Source organism: Armigeres subalbatus, chromosome 2, assembly GCF_024139115.2.
Source record: "Armigeres subalbatus isolate Guangzhou_Male chromosome 2, GZ_Asu_2, whole genome shotgun sequence".
Classification (NCBI taxonomy): domain Eukaryota; kingdom Metazoa; phylum Arthropoda; class Insecta; order Diptera; family Culicidae; genus Armigeres; species Armigeres subalbatus.
The window spans coordinates 168,349,588-168,363,546 of NC_085140.1; the positions used below are offsets into that span (position 1 = coordinate 168,349,588).

General features: G+C 36.0%; 2 protein-coding genes across 2 annotated transcripts in view; one reads left to right on the top strand and one right to left on the bottom strand.

Annotated features, from left to right (window-relative positions):
* LOC134211150 (potassium voltage-gated channel protein Shab-like) overlaps window positions 1-13,959 on the top strand; it is a 593,106-nt gene that overhangs the window by 176,582 nt on the left and 402,565 nt on the right.
* The window catches only part of LOC134211147 (potassium voltage-gated channel protein Shab-like), an 88,947-nt gene that overhangs the window by 34,223 nt on the left and 40,765 nt on the right, over window positions 1-13,959 (bottom strand). Inside the window, 2 exon segments of the mRNA XM_062687790.1 lie at window positions 501-848; window positions 851-1,343. Of these exon segments, the coding sequence (XP_062543774.1) occupies window positions 501-848; window positions 851-1,343 (841 nt within the window).

Consider the following 13,959-nt stretch of genomic DNA (forward strand, 5'->3'; position numbering starts at 1 on the left):
GAAAAAATAGAAAATATTATGACAATGAAAATACACCAGCAAAAATACAAAAAAAAGACAAATTACTTTCACATAAAATACATTAATGTAAAACAGGACTTAATTGGTGAGGCTTCATCTTAAAATGGTAGTCTCTATATGGTTGCGTGCGTTCTTCCAATTAAATTAATAAATCAAATTTATTCGGAAAACTAAGGTTTTTGTAATGAAGGCTTCCGGCGTTATTTATAAGTAGTGTAATTGTTTAACATTGTTTGTGTAACTGTACAGTCTTCATTTGTGATATCTGAATAAGCGATACGTGATATGTTTCAAAAAACTAATTTTCAAAGCTTGTGTGTTTTTGTATGAGTTCTAGCCTTAACAACATGCATTGTGGTGTTGTTCACACAAAATGTGAGTTTAGTCTAACATATAATGGCAAGTGTTTAGTTCTATTGGTTCATACTCTAAATATACCAACTGTTAATAGATGTGTAGAAAAGAATTCAGTTACTCACCGGTATCAACGATGACGTCTATCAGGTCCATACTCTTGGCGAAGGCATCGCGCAGATTGATATGGTGAAAGCTGACGATGCTCCCTTCGCGCTTGGCCCGATCGAGGGCTTCGCGCCGCTTCAGGGCCTTCTCCCGCCGCATCTGATTCTTGTAAAACTCAGCGAAATTGTTAACGATGATAGGAATGGGCAATGCGATTACCAGTACGCCGCATATGCAACACACGGTACCAATCACTTTTCCAAGCGGAGTAGTGGGGTAGATGTCCCCGTAGCCAACCGTGGTCATGGTGATTCCCGCCCACCAAAATGTTTCGGGTATAGATACAAACTTGGTCTGAGGCTCGTCTTTTCAGCAAAATATGCCAGGGACGAAAAGATGAGTACGCCCATTGCCAGGAACAACATTAGCAGACCCAGCTCCTTGTAGGAATTTCTCAGCGTGAAGCCAAGCGACTGCAGGCCCGTTGAATGTCGGGCCAGCTTGAGGATTCGCAGGATGCGCATGATGCGAAAGACTTGCACCACCCGGCGCACATCCTGGAACTGGTCCGTGGCGTTCTTGTTGGTCTCCAACAGGAACAAGGACACAAAGTAGGGCAGAATAGCAAACAGATCGATTATATTGAGTCCACCTTTGAAAAATTTCCACTTGTCCGGCGAGGCGCTAAACCGCAGGACGTATTCGAGCGTGAACCAGGTGATGCACACCGCTTCAACCATCGCTAGTTCAGGATTGTCCTGGGAGGTGCCGTTATGTTCGGATTGCAGGGACGGTAATGTATTGAGTGTCAAAGCTATCGTAGATAATACTATGAAGAGAATAGATATCACGGCAATTACCTGCAATTAGAGAGATAGGCAACAGAAACGGAAAAACTAGAGAGAGCAGTTCCTTTTCGCGTATTTTTATTTTTTTTACAAGTTTAAATTACTTGAACTATGATCAATTATAAATCGCATTGGTGGATTTGTTTTCTTCTTTGGCTTGGAATTTAATTTCACTAAATTACTTTTTCGGTCATTGGTGTGGTCCGAAATGTAATACTACGGGGATTTTAACAAAATTCCCTGTAGCATCTAAGGTCAGTGTAGATTTTAAGAGAATGCTTTGAGTTGAATGTTACATTTACATGGCAATAGTTTGACTCAAATCACTAGATTAAGTATGAAACTTCTTTGATTGAGCTTTCTTGGTAATGGAACAAAGTGCGCAAAATTTGTTAATGCTACTGATTTTTTTCAACTATAAGGATATCGTTGACCATATCATTGAGAACATATTTTCTACTAAAGAATATTTAATTTACGTGTTTTTTTTTAACCAAATTGATTAACTTATTAACTTATTATAACATTCACCATCTACTCTGACCATATCGAACCCTCGCAAAAAGACACAGTAATACGATACTTCCAGTCGATAGCCTTGCTATTACTTTGGGTCATAAAGCCACAGGAAAAGCAAGCAAACACTCGAAACATCCCAGCCCGAGTCATTGCGGAAAGTAACTTCATAAAATTAAAATAATAAAGAACACACCGCCAGCATGTGGAGCGCGTTCATTTCAGTTTACCCCAAAAGAAGAAAATAAATCGGCCAAACGAGCGATTCGCGACATGAAAGGTCTCTCTACGAGATTGCCTGCCCGGCCGTCGACACCCCGCCGAAGCGGGAGGAGGCCAGGAGCCAAGATCGTTGTTTTTCCTGTTTTGTGCGCTTTCCAGAAGGCTTCCAGAGTTGAAAGAGGTTTTGTTCGTCAGAGACACAAGTGTGTTTTCGAGATTTATTGAGGAAAATTTACTGTGTATTTTTCCGATAGATTTTCTTTTGGTTTTTGTTTTACACGCACACTCATCCGCGGTTTGATTTGTGACGAGTAGGAAAGAAGGGGAAAGTTCGAGAAAAGTTTATGAACGAGAAAGTTAGTTTTTTTTTGTTTAGGGGGAAATAGTGGTGTTTGTGGTGATAGATAATGAGCTGTTCGAGGAAGGGCCCGCCATCAGGAGATGGCGGCAAGCTCTGAAAGTTGACGTTCGAAAAAGCGCGTAGTAAAGCAGGCCGTTTCATGAAGCTCGAATGGCGCCACATCTGTTCTCTCTATCCATGATGGCTTTTGGTTACTTTGTTGTGGTTTGAAAAGAGGGACAAAAAGCGCACACTGGGACTCTTTTTCTGGTTAGTACAGCGACACTTACATTATTAGCTCACACTGATTTATTGCAAAAGATTTTTCGATAAAACAACATTTTGTTTGATACACACCATGGGATAAGGGACAATTCGTGGAAGTGTAGTGTTACATTGATCTGCCATGTTTGGGGATTGGAATACATCTGAGAGGGATGATTTCCGGGGAGGTTGAGGTATAGGAAACGACACATTCTCATTTTTTGTTGTTCTAGAATACAGGAGGCTGTATAGTTGTCAACCGTCAAGAATTTTTTTTTCGCAAGGGTCTGCAGTCGTGCTAATCGAATTAAATACGGATAAGAAAACGGAAAACATGTTCTAATTCATTGCGTTGATGTTATTATTTTTGTAGCAATTGTGCGCTGTTTGTTTGGAGCGAAAGATACATAAAGAGGACATTGGGAACTCTATAAGTGAAGCATTGTATTTTTTTTTAAGTATAAGAGACTAGTGTTGTTGCCAATACTCTCAATATGCAATCTTTGCGTCTAGCCTTGCAATCACGTGGCGGCACATCAGTTTTGAAGCGCGAAAAAACACGATTCTTTCGGCAAATATTCTGACAATCACGATTACAAAAATAATAAACACACATTACATTGAACGGACACGTACGACGATCACTTGGCAATGCAATATGGCATTTTATTTTGCGTTTAGGTTCTGCATTATTGATGTTAGCAGACAATGGACGTCACAAGAGAGAGAGACAAAAAACTGATTAGATCATATGGTTTGAATTTCATTATGTGCATATAACTGAAACACTTTCATGAAAGTATCGAAAAATGAATGGGAAACAGAAAAACGAAACGAAACAACCAAATCGTCAGAAAAAGATTATACATTTTTTCTAGCCTTTGCTTTGCGTACGAACTGTGCAGTGAACGCTTTACTATTCTTATATTTGTCTACTATGCGTTGATCACTATGATTTGCATTTTCTTTCTAGACGACAAGCATTTAATAAATCAACCATACACCATACGCATACGACTAAGGTTGTCCTGATAAAAAAATAAACGCTACTGGGAATGGGAATGCGGAATTTTACTAACTTAGATAAGAAGCGAGTTTTATATTCTCTCTTTTCGGTGAGTAGTCTCAAAGTATGGGAAAATAAAATGATCCAATTCTACAGCAGGCACTATGAGCTTAAAAAAAGTTTAATGAGAGGTATGAATTAATTTACCGAGTGCTAACTTGAAGAATATACAATACAATTTAATGCATTATTAAAAAATTGGTTTCAACGTGAAAATTTTCATGACAGTTATATATGGTAATTAAAGATTTTTCTTATTGTAAATCTCAACTGAACCGCTTACTCTCATGGCTCCCCAACTCTAACATTAATTGTTCTATGGATGTGTGGCTTACTTGGGATTACCCGACGTTCAGGCCGAATGTATTTGGCCATTTTCAAGGGAAGTTATTGACTGACTGAGAAAGTCTCGTCTAAAAAGAACTATAATTGCAGTCGATAATTAAAAACACTGACATTAGTGTGTAATCAAGATTCAAAATGGTATTACAGATGTATGCAAAAGTTTTCGGCTTCGTAAAGCTGAACCGTATATATGCGTTTAAAATCAACGAAGGGGAAAAATTGCTTAACGCTATAAGAATACTTGAAAAGTTACCAAATATGAATGAATTATTAAAATATTCACATTAATATAAAAAAATGCTTGGGAAAATGGTGAACAGTTTTTCATCTGTAGGGGTGATGGGGGTAATTGGACACCCTAAGAACTGCTGTTGTTTATCAAGTGGCTATCAAGATATTGCATTGTTCAATGCAGGTGTGTCAGAGCTTATCTTATTTGTTACACTGGACGACACAATCAGACATAAAGTTTGTTGTTTGATTGGGTGAATTCTGAGATTATTTGGTCACAAAGTATAAAGGGGATCATCGCTTTACCGGCGTTTAAATACTAAGTTATTACGATAATATAAGTTATTACGATATCTGATTTGTTTTTCAGGCAAAAATGAGCCTCCTAGGGGAAACGATAGTTGGGGATTGTGAAAACTGTTCAGCATATGGAGACGCATGGTACATTTGTGACTAAACTTTTTACGCAAATTTCATCTCATCCGTTTTATTAAATAAACGAACAAGTGTGCAAACATTTATATGGAACTTGTATTATGGGAAACTTGAACCTAATTGCATGTTGGGACCAACATGTTCTTGGTTAACATGTCAAATACTGCAATCAAGAAATCATTAGAATCATGATTTCAAACAGCAGGTTCCCGGGCGTCTTCTAAGCGATTTTCACAATACTTTCACGGTTGTCTTAACCACTTTATCTGGTGTTCTGCAGATGATTAATGTTTAATGCAGATGTTCTAGGGTCTCCAATTTGTTCTAAAGTTTAGATCATTGGATCTAGCTGGTCAACTTCGCCTGGTTTCAAACCAAAATCAAACTCTGGTATCAAACCAAAATCGGCGCTACACACGAGTTGGAAAAAGAAAGTTTATGCAAATGCTGTGTGGTTGTGGACGAACGAGTCTCTCATGCAGCAACAAACAAACAGTCTGCGTATGAAGAAAAATAGTTGCCGTACATTCTTTGGCATACTATCTTGATGTGTGTGAAGCATACAATTTAAGAAGGTAAAATGTAAATATTTAGACAATCATTGTGTTCTACTGTATTTTCCCAACATCATTTGTTTGGCATGCTGGGTTGCTTTCGGTTGGATACCAGAAGGTGTTGACCTTGAAAAATAATTTATATGAATTCCAGTATAATTTGGTGAACCTAGAACTTCTGGATTAAAATGACTTAAACAGCAAATAATGTGCAAGGGCTCTAGGAAATTATATGGATATGCTGAATTGATTCCAGCTTTCTACAAAAGTTAGTCAAATAGGCGAACCAATTGATCAGAACTCCAGTACAATTGTGAGAGCCTAGAACAGTTGCATTAAACTAATTTGTACTGCTCAAAATACGCATATTCAATATTCAATTGTGTTATATTGATCATTTAAAATTAGTCCAATATAATTCTGGGTGAAAATATCGAAAAAGCTTAAGGAAAAGTATCTCAGATTCCAAAACAAAATTCAATTCGCGTTTTCACGGCCACACCACTCATATGAATGCATCGCAAAACTGTCGTTTTTATTATTTCACGCATGCTGCGATGCAGTAAAGCTGAAATAATAAAAATAAAAGTTGCCCGCTGCCTCCGTATTGAGTGGTGTTCCCTTTAAAACGCGAGTGAATTTAGTTTTAGATTCTGTGATGCTTGTTCTTAAGGGGTGCATATTGGACTGTTTTCCCTTAAGGTTACTCCTGACGGAATCCAAGATTCACAGTGCTCGCGTTTTCGGGGGCACACCAATCGATACGGAAGCAATGCACAACTGTCATTTTTGTTGATTTAGTTTTGCTGCGTCGCAGCATACGTAAATAAATAAAAATGACAGTTGTGCGTTGCTTCCGTATCGAGTGGTGTGCCCCCGAAAACGCGAGCACTTTGAATCTTGGATTCCGTCGGGAGTGACCTTAAAACAAAAACACGGGTGGAGAAAAAAATGACACTTTCACACGCGGCACACTTCGATTTTCTGCTCCTTTAGCGTATTAAAGTAAGAAGCCAAAAACACTTTTTATTTTTTTTGCCATCATTTTCTTTGTGATACCTTTATGATTTGGACAAATTTTTATCCAAATCGGTCGAATATGTAGAGTATAATCGAAAATCTATATTTTGAAGCTAGTTAGCGTTATTTATGATGAAGAACTACATAATAAAAAAAACTCTGAAATTTACATAGGATTTTTATTTAATTAACATAAATTTTACATTCAAATTTTCGTGTATACCGTCTTGAAAATAATCTCCACATTAAGGGAAATCTATAATTTCAAAATGCGATGGACCATGGAGCCTTTTTGTTAGGTAAATCATACATGACAAAAGTATAAGGACACGAGTCAAATGGCCAGTTATCCCTTGATCATGCCCGTACCCAGAGTCTATCATTTGGATTGTAAAGCATACGTGAAATGCTGCTAAATTGGTACGAATGTATGTGTTTTGTATTGTTGACTAATAATTAAAAATAGACATTTTTTTTGCTGGAAATTATTATAAGAACAGAAAACAGTTATAAGTCAAAATAATAAAAAGATATTCATTAAGCGACATTTACATTGACTCTACGCGATGATATTTCAATAGGACAACGCCTCTTGTTATGCTGCGCGGAGCACAAAATCGTTTCTGCTGAAAAGTAGGTAACATTCCTGTAACGAAATAGCCGAGAATGTTTGGGGCTTATTTTCGGCAGCCCTTACTTTGCACCGTTCAATGTGCAAAAACGATCCATAAAAGAATGAAAAACGATCCGTAACTAACATCTGAATGTTCCATAAAACGATACCATAAATCCATAAATAGTAAAAATAGTTCGGGAGATTCCTTAAAAAATAATTTTATGGTCCATAAATCTTTGAAAAATGATCCATAAATACTATATTTTGATCCATAAAATTTCAAATTTGCGCAACTTTTATCCTGTTGATGATTCATTATTTCAGTAATATGATCTATAATTTTGATAATGTGATCCATAATGCTTGGAAAGAAGGCCAATGAAACATTTTATAAAATCTATGGATCATTTGTCAAAATTTATGGATCATATCACCAAAATTATGGATCATTTGAACAAAGCTATGGATCAAATGGCCAGAGTTATGGATCATATGACTAAAATTATGGACCATATTACTGAAATTATGGATAATCATCACGATAAAAATTGCACATATTTGAAGTTTTATGGATCAAAATATAGTTTTTGTTGATCATTTTCCAAAGATTTATGGATCATTTGTCTTACGTTCATGGTAAAATAAATTATAGTTTAGTTATGGATCGAAAAAATATTCTTTATGGGATCTCCTGAACTATTTTATGGATTCATGGTAGCGTTTTATGGAACATTCAGAAGATATTTATGGATCGATTTTCGTTTTTAAGGATTCGTCTTTATTGTTTATATGCAAAAGTATGTTTTGCCTTATTTTCTCGAAAAGATTTCAAAAATGATGGTATGTTTGACACCATTCTTCAACTCCGAACGGTCTTAGTCGAAGAATGGATCAATGCAACAATAATGAACTGAAATCTACATAAATTTTATGCCGAGACGACTGATAGAAGTCAGTAAAACAGTGGTCTCTTATTAATCAATGTGAATTTTATTTAATAAATATCGTTTTTGTTGAGTATTTTATCTTAATACTGTTTCCTGTCCTTATAACAAATTTCTGCAAAAAAAAAAAGTCTATTTTTAATTATTAGTCTAGAATACAAAACACGTTACATTCGTACCAATTTGGCAGCATTTCACATATACTTTACACTCTAAATGATAGACTCTGGGTACGGGTATGATCAATGGATTACTGGCCATTTTAATCGTGTCCTTATACTTTTTTCATTCATTAATGAGAAGCCACATGTCGCCATGTGATCCTTAATTTTTTTTTAAATTGTTACCTCAGAATGCAGATCATGACGAAAATGGTAGAGTAAATTTTTCATTAATTTCGAAACAAAATGTTACTCCAGGCTCCAGACTCCAGGCAGGCCCCGATGATTATCAGAATCAGAGTTATTCCTTGACCGTAGTCTCAAGGTAGATCTTGAATTTTTTGGAATCCTAATTATTCCTGAAATAGATTCTAAGAGATAACAAACAGTATTCTACGGAACTTTAAAAAATGGAGATATTTTCAATTTTAAAATATGAGAAAAATCTTCAAGTATTGGTAAATTATGTTCACCATTTTTAAGCTATTTTTTTATGTAGTGCTAGTTTTTGCAACAAAAAGGGCACCATTACGGAGCATGAAATCTGGTCAAATTATTCGTAGTACTACTTGACTAACGCCCCCAGCTGGGTGAGGGATAGAGGATGACACACACACAGAACTCTTAAGACATATCGCAATATATTTATCTGTTTTTATTGATCAAATTTCTTGAAGAATACGAACATTTTTTACCTGTTAGGGTGTGTCACTAGAGTGATTCAAATTTTGACTTTTTTGCCCCCCGATGTTTAAACGATTGCATTTGCCATTTAAATAATGCTCCTAAATTTTTAGCAATTTTGGATGTAATTTGACTGTGCACACGTCATTTGAAGTTTGTATGGAAATTACTGTGAAAACTGACCCTTATGTGGAAGATCGTTCCGAGAGGTGGCCCATGAACTATTTAAATATAATCAACACATTTCCTACACAGAATACTTCTCAAGCTAAAAGTTGTTGTTGCGAAGCGATTTCTCGTTTGGAAGCAAAATTATGAAGAAAACAAAAATGCTCATTATTGATATTGATGTTATTCTTTTACGTGTTAAATTGAATTTCCCACGATTCAGTATTTCCTTAATAACTTTTCTTGCGAGCATCAAATCGTTTCGCAACAAAGACGGCCTGTTTCCTTGTAAAATTTCTTATGTGGCCGATGTACTCATATGTTGTTAGAGCTAAAAGGGAAGCGTTGGGGAACGGTTTTCCATGAAAGTTACTGTTTTCATAGCAATTTTCATACAAACTTCAAACCGCGCGTGCTCACTCAATTTACATCCAAATTAGCTAAAAATTTAGGTGGGTTAATAAAATAGCAAATGCAATCGTTTAAGCACCGGGGGCAAAAAAGTCAAAATTTGAATCACTCTAGTGTGTCACTGTGACCAGCCATTAGATCTACACCACGATCAATAAGCTCGGGTACAATTTCAAAGTGCTATGTAATAACGCAGATGTTACGTACAAACTGACACCTGACTTTTTTTATGTACTGTTTATGTAGAATAACGACAGCTTATGATTTGAAATATCTCTAGGCCTCTTGGTTTTTTACCAGCTTCAAATGTTTTTTTTAATCGTAACAGCTAGCAAGCATGAATTCTATGTGCAAGTTATTACAAGATTTCTGAATATCCACCTTGAAATGAACATATTTTAGATTGTGTAGTCCTTCACTCTAAATAGCAAGTAGTTAGGACAAACAAAAAAAGCTACTGGATTCAGGTCAGGAGTAGAGGTGTGCGCCGCCGCTCTCGCCAGTTTTTGGCACACCGCCGTTCAAATTTTTCCACGCCACTGCTTTATAATTTTCCATGCCGATTCAAATTTGAAGACACCCACAGAATTTTCCGTGGAAATTCCTAAGATTCAGTAGGATTTCCAGACAACGTTAAAATTCCAGAAATTTTTTCTTGAGAATATGTACCACACTATTTCCCGTTGAAATTTAGCAAATCTGTTCGTTAAAATTAAGAAAAACTTCGAGTGTAAATTCTGAAGGATCTCCCGTTGAAATCCAAAGAATTTCTCTTCAAATAGAATTTTTGAACGGAGAAGAGTGTTTGGCAGAAAGCCTTGGCTTTGGTTTTGGCAGAAAGCCATTTGGCTCAAGGCCACTAGGCCGAATATGCCGTTTGACCGAACATACCATTTGGAAGAAGCTCATCTAGCCTAAATGCATTTCGCCGAAAATGTCATTTGATCAAACAGTTCCTTTAGCTGAAAAAAATGGCTGGCCGAATAGCTCAATTGGCCGAAAATTCTCATTGGCTGAAATGGTCGTTTGGCAGAAAAACCCTTTTGGCCGAAAGTTTCATTTGGCTGAATTGATTATTCTGCAAAAAAAAAATCGTTTAGCCAAATAGGTTGTTTTACAGAAAATGCCGTTTGGTCAAAATGGTTGTTTTCCAAAAAACACATTTTCGGGCTAAATGGCTCTTTCTGCTAAAAGACCATTTCTATCAAATGGCATTTTCGGCCAAATGATCTTTTCGGAAAAACGACTTCTTCGATCAAACGGCATTTTCAGCCAAATGACCTGTTAGAGCAAAGCACTTTTTCAATCACATTACCAGTTCGGCCGAATACCCCTTTTGGCTGTTTGGCGCTTTCGGCCACATGACATTTTCGGCTTAATAACCATATCGGACAAACAAATCGATTTAGGCCAGATGACTTTCGGCTTTATGCGTTATTCGGCGTTTTTCGCCATGTAAATTTCGGACAAACGATGGGAAGGCCAAAGGCCTAAATACCGAGAAGTGTTTGGCCAAAAACATTATTTAGCCAAACAAATCATTGGGCCACGCGAAACAAGCGACAAAAGAGAACAAACGACAAAGCTTTGTTTTTGTCGGAGATAATAATGACAAGATCGGAAAAATTTTGTCAGCAACAAAAAAGAATGATTACAAGGTTAGCATCGTATTCTCGGAAATATCAGAACATTCAAGGCAAATGATTCTTGTCATATTATGTTTGGGTTCTGATAAAGGCTTGTTACGAGGTGCGTTTGTCAGTAACAAACTCTGTTGACGACAAAGGGTATATTATTAGGCGTTGCTCGAATATTGATTCCCTGCGAAAATGTCATTTAGCCGAAATGGATATACTGCCGAAATTTACATACATTCGAACTGGACATTTGGCTAAAAAGTCGTTTGAACAAATAGGCCAAATGGACATTTGACCGAAAATACCATTTGCCGAAATGGTGGTCATTTGACCGCAATGGTTGCTTGGCAGAAGCCTTGGCATTTTCTACTAATTGGTCTTTTCTTTCAAACGATCACTCCGGCCAAACGGCATATCGTCCTGATGATTCAGCCAAACGATATGTAAGAGTAAACGGATTTTCAACCAAATTATCAGATCGGTCGTATGTTACTTTGGCCAAATGCAGCTTTTGGCCAAACCGTTTTCGATGAATAACTATTTTGCCCAAACGTTCATTTCAGCCAAATGCAATACGGCTAGATGACATTCGGCTTAACGTTTTATTCGACTAAATAGTTTTCTGTCGAATGAATGATTTTTGAGCCTTCTCTTTTTTTATAATTTACCATAGAATTTTCAACGTTTTTTTTATGGTTAGTAAAAAGAATTTCCAGTAGAAATCAAAATAAATTCTTTAAAATTACGAATACTTTTCCGTAAGAATGCCGAACAGTTTTTCATGAAAATTAAAAATAAATTACATGGAAATTATGAAGAATTTAGGTGGAAATTCTGGAATATTCCCAGTGGAAATTCCGGAGAATTTTTCATTAAATGTAAAAAAATCCGTGCAAATTCCAATGAGTTTCAATTAGGAAATTCCGAAAAATCTTTTGTTGAAATCCGAAATTTTTTTTATTAAAATTAATATTTTGAACAATTTGCCGTGAAAACTCTTAAGAATTTTGGAAATTCCGGAGAATTTCTCGTAAATATTCAAGACAGTTTTTCGTGAAGCTTTCGTGGATATTCTGAAGCATTTTCAGTGTGAACTTCAAAGAATATTCAACAGAAACTCATCAGAAATTTTCCATGAATATTCAAAACATTTTCTTGTAGAAATTTGTTACAATTAGATCTTTTCTTGAAAGTTCCAACGAATTCTGGAAACTTCAAAGTTGTTCTAGTGGAAAATCTGAAAATAATTACCAAATTAGTTTTTAATGAGTTGAGTTTAAGTAGGTCATCAGTTTCTTCCAGCGGAATTCAAAAGATGTTACCGTTAGGCTCTGAACGCAATAGAACGGATCGGCAACGGTAACGGCAGGATTTGACATAAAACTTCTGTCATAACTTTGACTAAAATTACTTTCGGCCTGACGCCGAAAACGCCGCCGCCACCGACCAAAATTTCAACAAACGTCGCCGCCGACGATTTTTGTACCGGCGCATACCTCTAGTCAGGAGAACTAAGAGGCCATTCTGCCCTCTTTAGAAATTCGACAAAATGGTCAAATGAGCTTGCAATTTGACCTAATGCAATATTTAATGATCTTCTAGAAATTGTTGTCGTAAAGAAGTAAAATTACCACAAACAGCTATACAAAATACACGATAAACATGGACTGTAATTACTTGCGCGCAAAAAATGAATATCCAGGAAACTTGGAAGAATAATGTTTCGTATCAACTGTCCTGTGGTATTGGCGTAATGTGGCGTAATTTTATTGCATTTTTTATCTCATTTATTTGGAAGGCTCATTTGCCGTTAAGCGTTACGGAGCCGAAAGATCCAAACTTATTGATCACGGTGTATTGTAGCACTCTCCGTAGCCTGCATAAGTGCACGTCGAATTACTCCATTGAATTATTATTGAAAAGTAATGTAGTATCAGTTTCGATATAGTTCTTGCTTTTATTTTTCTAAAGAGCATCATGACAAGATCCCGATATTTAGACCCTCTATAACGAACGAACATTAGTCATATAAAAACTTAAAAATGTCTGAACAACATGCAAAGCTGAGAAAAAAGATGGAATTATAATATAATGATTTTTATTCATTTCCCCAGAAATCATTGTATAGGGACAAGAACTGAAGGTAGGAGACAGAATAAAAGGTTCTGCAAAGAAGTTCTTCTCCTAATCTTAACAAACCTATTTAACCAATAATTCATTTTTAAGATAACCTGTGCATCATGGGTAAGGTAAGAAATGGTTTAAGATTGCCTTTAAATAGTGTTAAAGCGTGTTATTTTGTAACTTAAATAAACCATTGTGACTTAGATATTTGGCATTAAGTCTCAGACTTTTGAAAACTCTCCAACATGATTGATTGAAGATTTCCGAAAAACCAACAGGATTATAGAAAACCATCTAGATGCATGAATATATTTTCTAAAACAGCTAATTTTCTAATAAAAAGCTCAGTAGAGGAATCATTTCTTGACCAATCATTGTCGTATCTTCTTGCATCGTACTTATGAAGTGCATACTACCCATAATCCCGTAGAGTTTGTAAAGAATATTTTTGAGTAAATTTCAAGTAACAAAAATTCAAAATTATTGTGATGCACCCAAGGATGTTATCGATCATTTAGTAATTTGCGTTTGATCATTTAGTAGTTTGTCAATAACTCATTCCAGAAGCTGAGTTTCAAAATGTTTTGTATGGTGGACTTCTAGTGCCAAGGTTTTTCTACAACTCTGCCTAAAGGATCGTTGTTTGGATTCCACTAGGAATGCATTTATAGCTATAGTTTCAGTAGCTTAGACTAAATGATAACAAAATTCGCGCTATAACTCTGTTGTAAGTTTAATTCCAACAACGAACTATTAGGCAAAGTTGTAGAAAAACTTTTGCACAAGAAGTCCACCATACAACACATTTTGAAATTTAGTTTCTGTAATGTGTTATTAACAAACTACTAAATGATCAATCGCAAATTACTAAATGATCGATAACATCCTTG